This window comes from Mobula birostris, chromosome 19, assembly GCF_030028105.1.
Source record: "Mobula birostris isolate sMobBir1 chromosome 19, sMobBir1.hap1, whole genome shotgun sequence".
In the NCBI taxonomy this organism is placed as follows: Eukaryota; Metazoa; Chordata; class Chondrichthyes; order Myliobatiformes; family Myliobatidae; genus Mobula; species Mobula birostris.
In genome coordinates, this window is record NC_092388.1 from 10868203 (window position 1) to 10887592 (window position 19390).

The following is a 19390-nucleotide window of genomic DNA, read 5'->3' on the forward strand; positions in this document are numbered from 1 at the left end:
GTTTTGGTAGATTTTGTTATTGAGAAAAAAACCATAACAAAATTGTTATAAGCAGTCTCACTCAGTGCTGAAAGAGGTGAATGCGTGAGTTTTCACCTTGTATCTTTATCCGGAAAAGAGAGAAAGGCATTCAGTCTGGCCTTCAGTCTTAAGTTCACGATCTAGGGTAATAACGAGTCGGAGCCATAAGTGAGACAGCCAGCACAGCTCAGACATTGAAATCGCTTATTTACTGAAGAACCGCGATTCGCCCCTCTGCTATCTAGGTTCGCCCCTTTATCACTGACTGGAGAAGGCATTATTTACCTCAGTTGTTGCTGCGTTTTAAGACGGATGTTTTTTTTATTTACGCGCTGACGGAAAAAATGTAGAAATCTTGCAATGCCCACGATCGAAATAGCATGGCGTAAAGAAAATTTTCTTCGTTACTCATTTTTTTTATGTCAGACAGAACGCACTGATCGCCACACAAAGTGCCGTCTAACTTGTTCGGAATTATGCACTTTCTAGAGCTATTTCTTTAGTATTTTTTTCTGTCTCTGCCCCTGAACTGCACGATAAAGGCGTCTCATCTCCCCTGCGTCCTCGGCAGTGCTAACCACGTTTCCTAACTGTTACCAATGTCGTAATTAACAGTCACGTACACCTTAGTAGCAAGAAAAAGAAACTTCTTCCTGCAAATCCTTGCTGCTTCAATTACTTCCTGGTGTGGGTTTTTTTAAATGTGCACAGGAGACTCACGGCCCTCGCTCCATCCCTCTCCATAAAGTTGAGAAAGGCTTGCAGTGTCTAAGAAACTGAAGAAACCAATCCACTGTCCCCATTACAGATTTACTAGGAAATTGGGTTATAGACGTTTAAACCTTTCCAAAAACATACCAATAAAATTATCCAAATATGGTATCAATTTATTAAGCAATGAAACATTTACCAAGAGAACCAGATAAATATCAGGTCTCCAGCACATAAATGCGCCGCTTGTTAGCATTGGTGTACAGTAGTCCGAACCCTTATATATGAGACTCTGGCAGAGATGATAATTGTTATTTTTCCCCCATTAAATCTTTGTCTGCTCCCGTGATCACACGTGTCATGGGCACAGTGGGACTGCAAAGGGAATATTTTCATTTTTTTCTATACAGAACATTCGGATTTTTATAGGTTTTCTGGACTGCCGTGATAATTCTAAATAGTCGTTAGTGCTTAGGAAACAAGCGAGAATAAGGAATCCTCCGAGACGGCTCCTCGACGCGTGTAAAGCCGGCCTTTATATCACGCTGACCTTAACTGAAACGATATTTTAAATAACCTTCCTTTAGATTAACAATACTTTCTGAGTTTTAATCCAGCGCCAGAAGTTAAAATAGCTATAATTGGAATAATAGTGCAGAGATGGGGGGGGGGGGTCTGGGTGGTGGAGTGGTGGCGGTGCTAGTGGAAGTGGGGTACTGGGTGGGGGTGGGGCGGCCAGGGTGCACATTTTGATTCCGGCTTTAAGATGGCTCGTAGCAAAACACAGTCATGCTTGGGGCTGAATATTACATCCTAAGCTAACGACTACATTTTCGGCATCATTGCTAGCTACGTTTTATTAGAGGTGGCCGAGCAAGATGCAGTCAATGCGACTGACGCCCAGAACTGTCTCCTACCCAGATCCACAACCACACGTATAGCCACAAATACACCCGGTTAAGTTCTTACCTTGTCTAGGACCATGTGGATGTCTCTCTCTCTCTCTCTCTCTCTCTCTCTCTCTCTGTGTGTGTGTGTGTGTGTGTGTGTGTGTGTGTGTGTGTGTGTGTCTATGTGTTTGCCTGGGAGGGGCACTTATTACTGTTGCATTAATTCCTACAACAATACACAAATATTAACATTAATTTGTGCATAATCATCCTGCATACTAAATTGGGGGAGAGAAGGTCACCAATCGAAGACCACATTTCCATACTGATATTTAAAAAAAATATATGGCAGTTTGGCTTTCTCTCTGTCCTCATTTTTTAAGTTGCCTCTGAACGGGACGGGGTGACAGAGTCTGAAGGAAGCTTCCGCTTCCCGCTTTGTTTTAAACTCAATCGGGTTGTAGTTAAGACGCTTGTAAATTTTGTTTAACTGCAACGCACTCTATTTTTTAAGACGAAATGATGAGGTCGATTTTATAGGTATGGTAAACGATGTATACTCTGGCTCAGCCGGTCGATGGGCAGATGGATGAAGTATTTCGCAACAACTCATTCTGGATATTGTGATTTGGGATAAAATACCACGAATTGTCATAATTCAGTCACACCAAATATCCATGCTGTAGAAATAGATGGATAAGAATAAATGCTTGTTTTATTAGGGTGTTTCTTCGACCTTCCGCACTTAACCCACAGCGCTGCAGAATGTTACATTAACCCACTAAGCTCTAAGCTACGCAGGCCAGACATAGAGCCACGGATTTTATTTCAGAGGTGATTCTTCAAGGAATAGCAATGGAAGAAACAATCAGTGAAGAGACACCGTGGATCTGAATTACAGTGACCACTATGAAACTCTTGCAGCTGGCGGCTGGGTAATTACAATCAGATCGGTGAAAGTCAAGATTACTTGTGTTTACTCGCGAGTATCCTCATGTGAAACCTCTACGCCCGAATAAAACTGTAGAATATAGAATTAAAACTTTGTTCTTTTTGCCAACTGCATTGGCTAATAATTAAAAGTATGTAAATAACGGCTGCTTGTAATTGTTAATGTGGCTTCTCGTTAAATTGAAACTTGTAATATTGAATTAGCATTTTGCGCCTTTTAAAATTTTTACTTGAAGGCCATAATTGTAATACAGTAGAACTGAATAAATAAAGATGCATTTACACGCTTTTTGCAGTTTACCGAATACATATGGTGACCTTATTGCAGTTCTGGTGACGTAGCCTCGCCAAAGAGGAGCGGCTTCTGCCCAGTTCTGCCTTTTGATTGGCTCGTCCCGCCTGTCGTGCTGCGGAGGTATCTCTAATCATATTCAACGTGTTTGCACAAGAAATGTCAGCCTGAACTGGATATCTTCTGCTTTCGCCAAATTACCCCACAACAATGTCATGCTCAGACAGCCCGGCTGCAAACTCCTTTTTAGTAGATTCACTGATCAGCGTGGGTCGTGGCGGAGAAGGAACCTATTATCCCAACAACAGCGTATACCTGCCGCCTGGTTCTGATCTATCATACGGCATCCAGAACTGTGGACTTTTCCCATCTCTGAGCAAACGCAGTGAGAACAACTCTCAGAGTATGGTCCTGACTTCTCATCCCTACATGAGCGGGATGGAAGTCTGGTCAGATCCTCCTAGATCTTGTCGCATGGATCAACCTGCAACCCAGCAAGCAGCATGTTCCTTCCCCCAGAATATCAAAGAAGAAAATGCCTATTGCTTATATGATTCTGAGAAATGTCCAAAAAGCGCGGCATCAACAGATCTTTCCACGTTTCCAAGGCTCACGTCAGAGTCGTGCTCCACTAGTGACACTACTACTAACGGCGGGGTTCCTGTGCCCGGCTATTTCCGTCTGTCCCAAGCCTACCCGGCATCCAAACAGACACTCTATAACAACACTGGGCAGGTTGGGGCCTCTCCGTTCGTGCCTCAGACCCAGATCCGTTTTGGAACACCCCCTTCTTCAGCTTCGACCCCGAGTGAGTTGGGGAGGAAAGGAAGCGAAGGGACATCCCCCGGCCATTTAACTTGCGGTTCCGAAAGGGAAGAGGCAGAAGCTCCTGCTTCCTCAGCAAACGAGGAGTCTTCTCCAGTCCCCTCAGAGAGCAGCAAAAACTCTCCTGAAAAAGAAACAAAAGGTAGGTACATGAGAGACAGTGGACGGTTTACAGAGCTAGCAATCTGAAATGGGTAGACGTGGCAGGTACAGCCAACAAGCCTAACAAAGGGGGGGTTCGCTCTGACCCTGTGAACTTTTTATTTTTGGGCGTGAGCTATGCTGTAAAAATTAATGCCTAGTATAGTTTATAGTGTGAGCCCACGCTCCGGAATCAATTGCACTCAGATTCTAAACTTGTCAGATAAGTTACAAAACCACGAATCCCGTCTACAGTTATTTAAGTGTACCGCATATTTGAACGCAGAGTCCAAAGTAAATAAAAGACAGCCAATAAATAATACTCAAAGGAAACCAGGGACGTTTTATGATCTAGTGCGTCTTTCGAGAAAACAGGGTTAAAATAAGAAAATAGGAAAAGTTTTCAAAATAATAAAAGATAATGCTGTCATATTTTGCATTAAGATATTTGATGTTATTAAACCAGTGTAGAATTATTGCTCATGGGATTTTGTTAAAAATATCAGAATCGATGAGAAAAGACAGTTTTAGAGGTTACCTAGTTTATTTCCTACTGTACGTAAAATTCATCCACTTAGCTATATGGGAACACCATAATACAAAGTTGAAATGCCCACCGATCATTTTAGTTGTAGCTCTAACGAACTTCATAAGAAAAAGTTCGAATAAGTTAGTTCAAGTGAAAAAAGTAAAGAAGTGGAAAGGCAAGACTCTTAAAGCTTTCAAGTAAAGGGTTCCACATTTCGATCTGGTACATTTGGAGTTGTTCGCTTAAATGAAGAATCCCACTTAATCTCTTTGGATTATTGGCATGGATGAAGATAGGTTTTATTTCATGTGAAACATGGCAAGAAATAGGACCGAACACTTAAAAGTTTGAAATGATAGCAGAAGTGCTAAGCAAAATATTGTATTTTATGATAATTACACGAGTATATTTAAATTGAATAACCAACTGCGTTGGTATTAAATCTAGCACTTTGATAGGGGAAATGAGTTGCACTCTTACAGAATGGAATGAAATGAATCTGACAGTGTCACTCTGAGTACATAGGATTTCTGATAATTGTTTAAATTATGTCCAATTCTATTAAAGTACAATTTTCAAACTAATTTATCCTAAAAGACTCCACGTTCTCTGTAATACTACATAAACACCCAGACTGGCTTAGATCACGGAATAATTCAAAATGTATTATTTTTCCGTACCATGGAGACATGCAGTAAAGGTATTGACAGGTGCTGGGGAAAAAATGGACCATGTTTCTATAAGATTAAAAGTGAAAATTTCAAATAATTAGAAGATGCAGTATTTTGAATATTTCATGTTGCAACTAAAGATGGTGTACCTCATTTTTGGGCACAATGGCCTAGAGAACATAGGTAAAAGTATCCATTTTTGAACAAGTAGTTTCCCATTGAAAATTATTTGACGAAACATTTTGTTGTTTCTCTGATCATCTGCTTTCTCTCTCTCTCTCTCTCTTTCTATCTCTCTATCTATTATCTATTTCTTTATCTATCTATCTATCTCTGTTTCGTTCCTTTTGCTTGCTGCCATTTCTTTTACTCAACAGGGGAAGTGAAAGCTGAAAATGGGGCTAACTGGCTGACTGCAAAGAGTGGCAGGAAAAAACGATGCCCTTACACCAAACATCAGACCCTGGAGCTGGAGAAAGAATTTCTTTTCAACATGTACCTGACTCGAGAGCGTCGCCTAGAGATTAGCCGCAGTGTCCACCTGACTGACAGACAGGTCAAAATCTGGTTTCAAAATCGCAGAATGAAACTCAAGAAAATGAACCGTGAGAACAGGATCCGAGAGCTCACAGCAAACTTCAGCTTTTCATGATAAACACAGACACTGGTTTGAATATTTTAGCCGGAGACACCGGGAAGTTATGCTAGTGTTAATAAAAGACTGAAACCTTTTCCACTTACCTCTGACGCCTCAGCCTTGTGCTGATTGTAGATAAATACGATTTATGTGTTTTGTTTTTATTTGTGGAGCTAGTCTGTCTCTGTATCTATAATAATAAGTGTGGCCATCGATGGGTAAGGCATGCACAGAAGTTATCGTCCGATATGACGATTTTCCAAACAACTGAGGAGGAATAGGGTTGGGGGGGGGGGAAGAAGGATGATGAACGTGTCAACAATCATTTAATTGTGCTAGTTACCAATTATGAGCTAAGTAAATCGAACATTGTAATATTTAAATACATTTATGCTGTTAAAATAGTTCCAGGATAATGTTACTACCATATACCGATATGTCGATAAAAGTTAAATGTGAATATGCTGTAAAAGTGTGTTGTTACATAAATATATCACATGCCATGAACGGGAGCACCATTGCACATTTAAATGTGAAACATTGTTGCAAACATAATGAAGTAGAACGTGGGACCCTTTATTCCGTGCCGCCGATTCCCTTTTAAAAAGAAAATAAAATCAACTAGAATTGATTCATTTTTGATTTTGAAAAAAAAAGAGAAATATTCTTACTGGAAAACTCAGAAATTGCTTGATCCAACTGCCGCTGCACTGTGTACGTTAACAAAATCTTGTGTTCCCTGGAAGATGAATAAAACGTATTTCGTCGGAGTCCTTTGAGATAGGTATATGCACATTGTTTTTTTAAAGTTCATTTTGTGTTCGGTGTTTTTTCCTTACCTTTATCTGTTGAGAAGGTTTACTACAGGAATGGTGGGTTTAAGACTGGCAATTACCGTTGCAATCTATTTAAATATTACCTAGACGGTCGTAATTTGTCTGGGCTATATAGCAATGGTGCTGTAACGTTTGTCGGCTTTTGTTGAGTTTTATGACTTGCTAGTATATCTGGGTTGTTGCTGTCTTGGACGAGTGGTTTCAGTTGAGCGAACAGCCACGAAGACAGAGGAAGCAGCGCACCGCTCGGATGTAGGACATTGGTTTTCTTCGAACAAAATGCACTCCAGATCTTTAAATCTGCAAAATTCAGAAGAGTTTGAAGAATCGAAATACTCTAGCAGATCAAACATCTGGAAGTATTCAGGATGAAGGTGAGATCTGTATGAAGAGCGAAGTCCATTATCGTATATTTAAACCAATAGGTATGGGATCATGTATAACAAACACGTGTTTTTGGTATATTTTAAATGTAATCTGTGGTTTTAGCAAAGGAAAGTTAATGCTACTGTATGGGTTATTTTCTTTTTGGGTGGGGAATATGGAAGAAGAAGAAAAAGAAAATATATATTTATTGTCTGTGCCATCTGACTAGCTCTTCGGGCAAACCTTGAACTCGTTATTATTGCAGTGCACGCAAGTTACAATAGCTTATCATTACTAGAATGAATGACATGTATAGAGATCGCGTGAAATCCTGCACAGGGATAATAAAGAACCCCGCCATATTTAGTGGGGTCTAACAAGTATTCTCGTGCTGAATTTGCAATTCAATTTATTCATTTGAATTGGAATCCGGCATCAAAACCCCGAAAACCCCTCGATTATTTGGGAATAATTTTAGGGACAAACAGCCTGGCATGTTGGAGCGTCCTTCGATTCTGGTAAATGTATGCAAGATTTTGACGGGAAGCGCAATGATTGTGACCTTTATCTGAGTAAGCTTGTTGAATGTGCATTCAGATTGCCCCCTACTTATGTACAGTGATAGGAATCTAAAGATCTGAGATAGAACTGACCTGTGATTTAGGTAGTTTCATGTTGTTGGGGTAAAGTCTAACTCTACAACACGAAACTGCCTGAATTACTGCAGTTATCGTCTTCGCCAGTGAGTTCTTGAGCTGGTTTGGAAAGAAACATCAGATACTTTAAAAAAAAGCAAGAAAAAAATTAAAAGCTTTTGGTTTGATACGGCCAGCGGTAAAGTTCTGTAACAGGAATAAAAACGTGTAGCAAAACGATATAGTAGATTCCTATTGTATAACTTTCCACCCCCGCCCATTCCGAAATTAATGCAATGGTATTTTTTTTTAAAGAGCACAAGAGATTCTTCTTTATTTTATAAACTAAAGCTGGATTGTGCTTTCCGAACGATGTGGAATTTCCTGAATATAACATTCTACATTCGATCTGTTTGTTTTTCCTAAGAAGGATCAAGTTCATGTTTAAATTAAATATGATACATTTCGATTTCCCTTCAATATGTGTGCGCTGTCGAAACATTATTTGAAAGCACCGATGATAGTCCGCGGTACCCTGCTGCAGATCGCTGCAGTTTCATACGTACGGCGGCGTAATCGATGCATTTCAGATTTCCATTTTGTTAGTGATAAATATTCCAAGTTACATTAGCATAGCTAAAAAAAGTCACATATTTGCTTGATACATTCTGTGCATGGTTCATATTGTAATTCGTGGTGAAAATTTGAAATAGAAAAAAGGTCCTTGCAACATGATTTAAGATACGCATTTTATGCATATGTATTCTACCATGTGCAAGACAAAGAAATTACTTGAAAGGCACAAGGCCTCGGTTATGATCATTACATGGCGCCTAGGCGCGTAATTTTGGTTTGTTCTTGGAAACAGCGACCTCGGCGGAGCGTAGTGGAAGCGCTGCTCAGTCGGAGGCTCAGGCTCTGCTGAAACTAGACTAAACACAGAAAGCAGACTTGTCCCATTATATTGGGCTGTTTAGACCAGACAAACAGAAGCTTTAATCTAAGCAAAGCAAGTAAATAAGCACACTGGTGCTTTATTTTGTTGGTTAAGTTAAATGAACATCCTTTGGAATTAAACTATTTAAAATGGATGTTTCAATGTCATTATGCAAAGCAAGGATCATTATATCCACATAGTTTCTTGTCCTGTTTTATGAATGCAAAATTAAATTCATTGTTCATCTAATGTATGTTCAATAATTGTTCTGAAGTTAAACGAGCAGAATAAATTAATGGAGAAAATGCAGAACTTGCATATTGTAAAAAGAAAATATCCTTACATACAATTTTCCATATGTTCCTGTAAACGATTGGAAATTAGCTTTGCGAGGAAACTATTTCTGTTTAATTCATATATGGGTAAAGGCTCATCTGCAATATTAAATTATGTCATCCAGCATGTTGTCGAAGGAGAATTTACGTAAAGCAGAAATACCTATCTTGATTATTTTCTCAGTTCAATATAAAAGAAGATCTCCCGAAAAAAAATAAGTGCGTTGGTTCACCACAGCAGGTTCGTATTCTCCTGATGCCGCTGTGCCACCTTAAACTATCGACGGCATGGTTTATTGACCCGCGAAGGAAGTCAAGTTTGTACTGGTCATCCCTTCTGGTAACTGGCGGACCCTACTTAAAATGCTGTAAACGCTGCCCTTCGACTAAATGCATTCCCTCTCATTTATCTCGATTCTATAGACGAATACATTACCAAGAAGTTGGAGATATTTCTTAAATCATTACGCATCCGAATAAATATCGAATTGTGCTTTATATCATCCATATTTTAATGCTATTTTTCCCAATTTAATGTCCTTTAACTACTACTTATTTGACAAATCTGATAGAACAAATTATATTATTTTTAAATATCATTCTGGTTACATTTTGTATTATAATACGTTTGCGTTGTTCGCAGTCACCTCCGAGGTTCATACGATTTATAATCTTATAAAAAAGGAAACCGCGACAGCTTTGTTGTCGCTTTCATTAATGTTAAATTAAAAGCTCGCTTTCCTTTTTGTTAAATACCAGTGCATGCAGTCCTCCACAGTTTTACATTGAGTATTTAATTTCGGATTGCTGCGAATGAACTAAAATGCGATTCAATTATTCGTAAACTTACCACACTCCAATATAATGTTTGTTTTTTTTCTCAGACTATCATCAGACATGACTTGCTCGCAACTGAACGTGAGCGTTTAGCTCCAAAGCGTTCAGACCAATTTTGAATCCCATGTAGATATCGCCAGCATGTAAATCATATAGTTTATACACCGTTGAGTCTTGGTCAAATTATTTTGCTTATAGCAAATTAGACACGAACACGATGAAAGATGTTTATCGTCCTCACGTACTGTGAGTGTACAAATTGGGCTTTGCAATTTTACACAGATGTTATCTGAACGGAAACATAGGCGTCAGCATTTTTTAAATGATAAGGCTGTAAAGTCCCTCTAAAAAGTCGAAATTTCCAGGCTATGTCAACCTTAAAAATTTTATCAGTCAGCTTTCTCTCAGTCTTTCCAAATTAGTCTGACTACAATGTGCATTCAATGAATATCCAATTTGTCTGGATAATTCAATAAAGCATTAAAATATTTTTTTTGCTGAGAAAACATCGGTATAATACTTTTGTCCGAACTTTCATTGATATAATATTTGCACGAATTCATAACGATATGCTATTTATTTACAATAAACGTAATTCTAAAGTAGAAGTAAACCAGACCAATTCGACACTGCACAGGAAGAGCAATTTAGCTTTATCCTTAATCCATTCGCCTTGTCATAGAATGAGATACGAAATATCTGTCTACCAAATATATCTTAAACTTGAAGTGGATGCCTTGTTGCATTCCTCTACGCTGAATTATCTGCATCCTTGCCGCATTGTAACAATTTATTGGAGAACTTAAGGAATTGCATCCAAGAACGGTCATACATTTTCTGTCTTTATGCTGTTTTTAAAATGCCCTTGCTTGAGAGCTGGAGCTTGCAAACGACATGTGAGCTTCCCGTCCAGGACGCCTGAACAAAAGTCGCAACTGTATATCTAAACTGAAATACAGACTATCAAAATTCGTAACTATATTTTAGGTGGGGGGTGAGGGAATGGATTAGGTTTTGGTAGGAAAAAAGTAATGATTATACTACTTGCAACGAATTCAACTATATCGTTTAAAATCAAGCATTACATACAAACTATAAATCTTTAGGATCACAGCTAGACGCGGCGCATTCCAACTTTTGTTTTAATGGCTAGTCGTTTTTTTAAAAATCTCATTTAAAAAACCTTAATTTTAATTAGATGAACGGCTCTGTTTAGCGAAGTACAGATTCAGGGCCCCGTGGCTTCACTTTATGTATATATAAAATCAACATTTTTATCCCAATTTCAGACAATCTGCACAGGAAACGCAAACGTCTCTTTTTTTCTCCCTTAGGCTCAGCACTGGACTTGAATGGATCTTGATTCTGCTCTCGACCTCATCACTCCACCAGTTTCAATGTAACATTGCGCTGTCTAGATACTCATGTCCGCTCGCAAGCGACCGCTGAAGCTCCCCAACACCCGCCCCCACCCCTCGCCCGCAGACACTTTAGACTCAGACTTCAGCACCCCCCCCCAGAACCCCCCTTAACACCAGCATACCACCCACACAAAAAAAAATCTCCCTCCTGGCCCACTCTCCCTAAACGCTGAAAAGTCGAAGGAGTAAGAACAAAAATATAATTGTTCAGATTAAAAGAAATCCAGAGGAAAGATCGCTGCGTTTCAGTTATTTGCAGGTTTATACAATCATCGGATGGTTGTAAGGGCAGCCGTACTAAGGAGGGTGCATGTGTGGGAGCTATCTATTCACCACAAGCGCGATAGCACGTTGGCTTTAAGTGGCATCTGATAATTGTCTTTGTGTCTTCACTATTTCTGCGTTATCAGATATAAGGCAACAGTTCAAGTACTTCACATTGATTGCGGGGGAGGACTTTGTTGCTACTGTCGAGGTACACCAAGATATTATTTCCACCTTCATTTTAAGCAGAAGAAATATTTTTAACCGCATATAGCTGGCCAAATAGCCGCAAACAAAGATAAAAATTAAAACTGAAACATTACGGCTGAGTTGTGAATCGACAGCTTCAACAGCCAAATCTAATTACTTGGCCTGAAAGACCAAGGGTATTTTTAATTAAAACAGAACTAGGCTCAATGCCAGTCATTTAGAATAGCTGTTATTAATTCTTTCGCAGATTCTGAGATGTTTCCTCCATACAAACACATTTAAAAAGCTGTCCCAATGAAACACTGTAAAAAAACTACCATTTTATTCTGCGAATACAGCGCAGGAAAGCCAAACAAATAAATGAATCGACGTGTGATCATTAGATATAAAAGAAAATATTTCCTGTTAGAACGGCAATGATAAGTTATTCTACGCAAAAACGTTATAATAATAACGGAAAATTATTACGAAATATTTCTGAAGTAATTTCACAGATTTTTTATTAAATATATTGTATATTTATTTACTTAAACTCTGAACCAGGCCATAATACCGGCTTTCAGGAATATCCTTTATGTTAATTTTAATCTTGTTGAGTAAAATCATCCGTCGCTTTAGAGATACACATTCACACATCTTACATATATCGGTAGAACGTGTGTGCGTGAGAGAGATGGTTAGGCCCAATTAGGTTTTAAAGCACAGTACTTCGTTGTAATATTTAATATGCCGAGGGGAAAAGGTAATAAATGAAGCCATTAATACTGATGCTGGCGAAATCCACAGAAATAGGCCTCGTATATTTGTTCAATGTCTAATGGTTTGTTTTCATTTGCCATTGAAAGGAATCTATCTGAATCATATAAGAGACGAGAATTCCAAATACCGTCAGTGAAGGAAGGCTTTGCAATTTTCGCCCACATAATCCTCCAGTGAATGTATGAAGGAGATTGTCCACGAATCCGAAGAGAAAGATGTGTGGACTACTGGATTTCCGAACAAATTAATATCCCCCGTGTATCTGCATCTGTCTACCAAAAATAGCACGTTGTACGCGGAAGTTGTAATTTATTATGGTTTACTGTAGGTAAAGAGCCGTTTTGCAATGGCCATAGTTTGCTAACATGTAGTTTAATTGCTCAAACGGTTATAAAACGGAGATTGACACAGTGGGTTTAATGTGGAACTCGTTTTTAAAAGGAGCGATGCATAAAAGATGCAGGTACACACGACACTTCTCAGGGGTAGTCTTTAAAACTTCGTTAACAATTATCATTTATTAAAAATGCATTTGAATTTTAGTTTTTACCAAGCATAAATAATAAATACCTGCCCGAACACACATTCTTCGTTGTTTTTATGCAGTTTATAATTTCACTCTTTCCATAATATTTTATGAGAAGGTTAACGATTATAAGGTGTTCGTTAAAAAAAACGAGCATCTGAGGGGAAGATTGATTATGATATAAAGTAGTCCCCTCAGAAAAGAAATACAACCGGATACTTTTTCACATTTCAGTTGCCAGAAACAAATCGACGGGTTTATATAGAAGAAATTATATCCCTTTGCATAAAAAAACATATGAACTTGCTATATAAAATTATGACTATAAAAGATTGACCCCGCTACAAGCTGCGGATTGATTTATCTTTTATTGTTGTTTTTTGAGTCACGTGGGTAATTTATCCAATGGCGTGGAAGTGCGCTTGCACCATATTAGCGGACTGTACTTGTCCCGGCGGTAAGTTGTTATATTGAAATCTGCTCTTTCATATTTTCAGAGGCGCTTGCTGTGTCTTTGCCGAGAATGTCGACATCGGGGACTATCAGCAATTATTATGTCGACTCTCTTATAATGCATGAAAACGAGGATCTGCTGTCGTCCAGATATGCCTCGGGTCCATTGGCTCAGTCTTCCAGGCAGGCACCTCTCGCTGAGCACCCCGATTTTTCCCCATGTAACTTCCAATCTAAAGCGACCGTGTTCAGTACGTCCTGGAACCCGGTTCATGCTCAGAGTTCTGCCAACATGCCCGCCGTTTATCACCCATACATGCACCAGGCACCTATTGCCGCTACGCCTGATGGTAGGTACATGCGCTCCTGGCTAGATCCCATGCCGGGAACCTTGTCCTTCCCCGGGTTACCTTCCAGTAGACACTACGGTATCAAACCTGAGCCCGCAGCTGCCCGCAGGAATGACTGTACTACGTTTGAAACACACACGTTAGCCCTCTCAGATTATCCTTGTGGACCATCTCCCGGTGATAAACGTCTGGCCGAGATTTCCTTTTCTGAAAATAATGGAGAGGTTGAGCCAAACGCAGATAAACTGCACTTGGATCCAAGTAAGTATGGAAATCTCGCGTCTTTTTTTAAAAACTTTTCTAAGGATTATAAATTAGAGTCATTTTATATACTTGACTTTTTCATTGCGTGCAGTAATAAAAAAACATCTTTCTCCTTTTAATTATGCGTTTTGTGTGTGTGTGTGTGTGAAAGAGAGAGCGAGTGAGTGAGTGAGTGTGTGTGTGAGAGAGAGAGAGAATATTATGCATAAATTCAAGGTATTTGATCAAGGTTCATTTGTACGTTTTAGGGCATTTCCATGGACAGAAACCGTGTGTAAACTGAACTAGTATGCATTTCGTTATAACAGAGGAAGGGGAAGATATTAATTGCAGACCCCGTAATTCAAGTGCAAGTAAATGAGATGGAGATAAGTTCACTGGAAAGATGAAATGCATGCAACACACAATGCAATTAGCTAACGTTTTACCTTGATTAACAATTTGTCTAATACTGCTATTTTATCTCTTCGTTTTAAACTCTGTACAGAGACTTTCTTCATTGAACTGAACAATGCGTGTAAAAGTATAATAATTCAAAGATTGAAGATTCAGGATTGCTTAATGTCATTTCCAATACTCAAGTGTAAAAGAGAACGAAATAATTGTTGCTCGAGATCAAATGCAGCACAAAAAACACAATATGATAAGAAAGAAATAATATTTTTAAAAAACAAGATAAATGTAAATACATAAGATAATCAGTGTGAACATATGAATTTGCAGAAAACAGTTTCATCAACCCAGAGTTGCCCACCCCCTATTATCTGTAAAGGTGTTTTGATTCTGGGAATATTGCAATATTTGACTAACATGGGAAGGGAAATAAAGTAAATGTGTTTCCTTTACACTTTCAGATAACCCTTCCGCTAACTGGCTGCATGCAAGGTCCACCAGAAAAAAACGCTGTCCTTACACTAAACATCAGACGCTGGAGCTGGAAAAGGAATTCTTGTTTAATATGTACCTCACCAGAGACCGCAGATACGAAGTGGCCAGAGTCCTCAATCTCACCGAACGGCAAGTTAAAATCTGGTTTCAGAATAGAAGAATGAAGATGAAAAAGATTAACAAGGAACGACCTAAAGATGACCGGTGACACGGATTAAAATATCTTGGAAGGGGAAAGGACTAACTCACAAATACAATCGAAACGGACCCTGCTTAGAAAGACATTGAGAACATTATATCATACCATTAGCACAAATTACTCCTTTGCCAGTTCTGGACTACACTTGGTGGGAAAGACTAATGCATTGGTTAGATGGGAACCAAAGATGGAGACATCTACGGCAAGGTTAAGTCTGTGGCTACGGAAGCTACCTTTACATGAAAACTACCTTCTCTTAATCTACCGCTATTCTGTGCGGGCAGTAATTCAGTAATACTGTATTAGTTTAATATTTACTCGTTTTACACGCAGCAAACGAGGCTGCCTATATACTTGAATCCCTGTGTCTGTCGTGATTATCTCTGTGACTGGGCCTATGTGCTTGGGCGGTGTCTGAGTTAAGATCGAGTAAACCAACAAAAGAAAAAACTCAGCTCAACTCAGGATGTTTAATATAAAACTAACAGGCTGTGTGTTGGACATGAAATGTTATTTTCGTGGTGAACTTGGGACATATATTGTATTATTTTCACTGTGAATTAACTTGTAAAAAAAAAACGCCGGGCTTTATGCTGTCTTTGTGAGGCTGAGTAACGGCCTTGCCTGGGTGCATGACGATTGTGTTGTTCTTCAGCAAGTATATGAAACTGAATTGCATAGAATGCTAATATAAGTTTTATTTAAAATAAAAAAGCAGCGCTGAACATTCTGCTAAACGATACTATTGTCTATTGTGATGAAAGCACGAATAAAGTTCTCAGACACTTTGTATTTATCGGTGTTGTGGTGCAAAGAAAAGTATAAGATTTGGTTTAAAACTACCTATATGTATAACTAGTAACTACCTATGTTTCGTGTGTAAATGTCACTCTTAAAAACTGTCTAGATGCATTTATGCGATGGAAAGAAAACAATATTGTCAATAAAGGTAATGTGTACAATACAAGGAAAATATTTGGGTGCAATAGAAAGAGCATATACCACTAATGTGTTTTAAATGGGATTTTCTTTAGACCTGCCAAGCTAACACATTTAAACTTGTGTACACGTTTAAAATGAATACCTCGTGTCATATTGACCAAACTATACTGTTTGTAATGAAATGTCATTTTATTTGTTGTCTAATAAAATATATGTTTCACTACATAATACACGTGTTTTCTCGTCATGGAATTCAATGTACGGAAATGCTTTCCGGGGTACTCTGTCCCCGAATATATTTCATCTATTGAGCCCTAATTCCAGAATTTTTCGAAACTCGCCAACTATTCTTTACGGGTTTAAAATATTAGAATTAAACCCAAATTTTTACAACAAAAGGGATGATGAAATAAAAATTATATATATATCAATTTCAAGGAAAAATCCGTTCAGCACCAAGACTTAGTCTGTGATATCAACACATAGTTTTGTAACATTTAGCGATTATTTCAACAAAAGCTATTAGGTTTCTTTCCAAAGTTCTGGTATTCAAAATTTGATCTACTCTTTGGATTTCCCGGAATAAACATGAGATGTTTACTCGTAACTAAAACTAGAGTTCGAGGTTTCCGGGTGGAGGAAAAAAAGAATCATAAACATTGAAGTAGTAGCTTTGTTTTGGAAGCGGATTTGATGACGCAGGGTCTGAATACATCTGAGCTTAACGCCCAGTTATCACCAATTAACCCGAGAACCTGCAAAAGCGCACTAACAACTTGTATTTGTCGCTTGGCCATGCTCCAATGCGGCTGGCTATTTATACGATATGTTGTGGGTTACTTATGCAAGAAATGCAGTAATTTTACTCGGAGTGGAAATAGATAACCTTGATCCGGTTGCCCGTGAAAAAAAACTCCAATGCTATTGGGATTTTATCACATTATAATGAAACGAATATCTATATATTTTTAAAAAATCAGTCTAGCACTAATCCTTGCCGCCATTTCCTCAACATATCAGCACAAAAGAATCGGAGCCTTTGAAAGCAAAGAAAGTTAAAATAGTCTTTGATTTTCCTCCCCTAACAAAATGTACACGATTTGGCCATTTGTGCAACTTCCTTACTAATTGTACGATCCCTAAAACTTTTTAAATCCCCGAAGACAGTTTGGATGGATTTAGTGGGATTCAAACGATTTGGAATTTGGACGCAAAGGCCCGAGTAGCTGCAAGTCTTGGCAGTGGCTGTCGTTAGTAAAATTCAGAGTGGTGTACCGCAATAAAATAAAATGACTGCTGTAAGCGTTTATGGGGTGTAAAACGCTGGAGGTTAAGGGGCGAAGTACATAAACACGACACTGACGATCGAAGTATTCTTCATGTCTAGCGTCAACACACGAATAGGGTTTACAGTAATTAAAATAAAATTTTATTATGATATTAAAACAGTTGGTAAATTGAAATTGCTTTATTTTATTTTTTAAAGTGTTCAGTCTGGAGGGTTATAATGTTGCGACGCCCTCTGTTGTTACATATGGAACTTCAAAGACTAAACAGGGAGACTTGCAATAAAATAAAGGGTCTGGCAAGCCGTCTGGAATTCAGGTTTTAATGAGTTTACAACTGTCCAGCTACAATCAGTATTTTTCCAGGGAAGGCCATCCATTTGTTTTGTCTGGCTGCTTAGACAAAAGGGTCTGCGGAAATAACGACCTTTATTAGTCTCGTCTCTAACGTGGGCCCCTCACATATCTCTTTACCAATGTATTGCGTCTAGTGGCAAAAATAACTGATATATAGTTATTTTAAGTCTGTTTTTAAAATGCTCGATATTTAATTGGGTAGATATAAGAAAATATCTGAGTGAAATCGATAGAGTTATTAGATTGAACACAGTTTAGACAAGGCTTTCTGGGCATTCCCAGCCAGCAGTTTCTTTGCAGCAGGATCTCCCTACAGCCAGAAGATGGCAGTATTAATCCACAAAAGAGTTTAAAAAGAGTGCCGCCAAGCTGCCAAAATGTGCAAATACTGTTATACCCCGGGATTTATTTATACAGTAGGTTGTAAATAGGATGAAAACATCTACGACAAATGACACTTGTAAATTCGGACTGTGGTCGATGGAGTATATTCATTTTGAATCCATCAACTCATTTGTGAACAGATTAATTCCACTTCACAGAGGGTCTGAAAACCATTTGTACTTTAGTGTTTTATTTTTAATGTACAATAAGGCGTTTTAAATTGGTTATTTTCCACTCTATTCCTCAGCCCTACTGTGCAGTTTGCAGTACTGGAGAGCAATTAAAAGTTACTTGAAAACGAATCATTAAATATCTGCACATAAAATCGTGCATATAAACTACGTGCACAATACGTCCGCTCATCCACGCAACTATAACACAAATTCATGCATTCAGACATATACGCAAGCAGTTTCATGCATATGATTGCACGTTAATTATTTATGGTGACTTCCTTTTCAAGAAGAGCAGGAGGAATCTCGTTAAATGCAACACAACGAAGGAAAATAAAATCCATATCACATATATTTTATAATCAGAATTCAGATGATTATATTTAAAAACACCAACCTGACACTAAAAATATATAATACATAATTAGGCAGGATAAGTTCGCCCAATGATGCACGCAAAAAAATGTGTGTGCGTGTGTGTGTGTGTGTGTGTGTGTGTGTGTGTGTGTGTGTGTGTGTGTGTTTGTGTGTGTGTGTGTGTGTGTGTGTGTGTGTGTGTGTGCGTGTGTTGTGTGTGTGTATGTGTGTGCGCGCGCGCGTGCGTGAGCGCGCACTCGCGCGGCTGTGATCTGGTCTGAATGAGAACAAGAGATTACTGAAATAAGCGATAATTTTATTTTGTATGAAGTCAGAAAATTATAGATTGCAAAGATGATAACTCAGTGCAACATAAGATAGTGCATTTTAAATGTAGATAAGTATTAAATAGGGACGTCGTGAAATACCCGGTAAATTCATTCAAATAAGTTTTAGAATCTGCATGAAATCATTAATAATTTATTTAAATTTGATAATGGTAACCAAATAAAAAGGTTTAAGGGGATACACGTTTATTTTTACACATACGTTGTCACCTACATAATATTTTAACATTGGGTCAAACTGCGACATTTAAGCATATAATTTTTTAAAGGGCAGTCTCTATAGGAACTTCCCCACATTGGTCTTGGAATGAATAAGGGGGCGGCCGGCGTTAAAGAAGGCCTATTTATTACCAGAATCGGAATATTTAAAGAAATTCACTCAAGTTTATTTTGAAAGTCAAAAACGCACAACCGCTTTTTGGAAGCATATTCGCTTTTACCTTTTGGAACAAAGCCGTGGCTCTTTCACCACGCTGAAAAGTGGTGTACATGGATTCAAAAGTTCGTCGGATAGCCACAGAATTACGAACACGTGAATGATAATTATTTCACGATATATTTTCAAAAATGACGCTCGTAAATTGTATATATTTAAA

At 38.4% G+C, this 19390-nt stretch overlaps 2 protein-coding genes and 1 long non-coding RNA gene across 3 annotated transcripts; 2 read left to right on the top strand and 1 right to left on the bottom strand.

Annotated features, from left to right (window-relative positions):
* Positions 1–2466: 2466 nt before the first annotated feature.
* LOC140212433 (uncharacterized) lies at positions 2467–6801 on the bottom strand. The gene is made up of 3 exons (XR_011889718.1): positions 6508–6801; positions 6340–6407; positions 2467–3814 (listed from the first exon to the last, which is right to left on the bottom strand). It is a non-coding gene; the product is annotated as an uncharacterized lncRNA (long non-coding RNA).
* On the top strand, positions 3004–6569 carry hoxa10b (homeobox A10b). Its single transcript, XM_072283211.1, has 2 exons — positions 3004–3832; positions 5409–6569. The coding sequence occupies exons 1-2, from the start codon at positions 3076–3078 to the stop codon at positions 5681–5683; spliced, it is 1032 nt and encodes a 343-aa protein (XP_072139312.1). The 5' UTR covers positions 3004–3075; the 3' UTR covers positions 5684–6569.
* Positions 6802–6823: 22 nt separating the features above from the next.
* Positions 6824–16069, top strand: LOC140212432 (homeobox protein Hox-A9). Its single transcript, XM_072283214.1, has 3 exons — positions 6824–6878; positions 13292–13858; positions 14716–16069. Exons 2-3 carry the CDS (start codon positions 13318–13320, stop codon positions 14955–14957), a joined length of 783 nt encoding a protein of 260 aa, XP_072139315.1. The 5' UTR covers positions 6824–6878; positions 13292–13317; the 3' UTR covers positions 14958–16069.
* The last annotated feature ends 3321 nt before the right edge of the window (positions 16070–19390 follow it).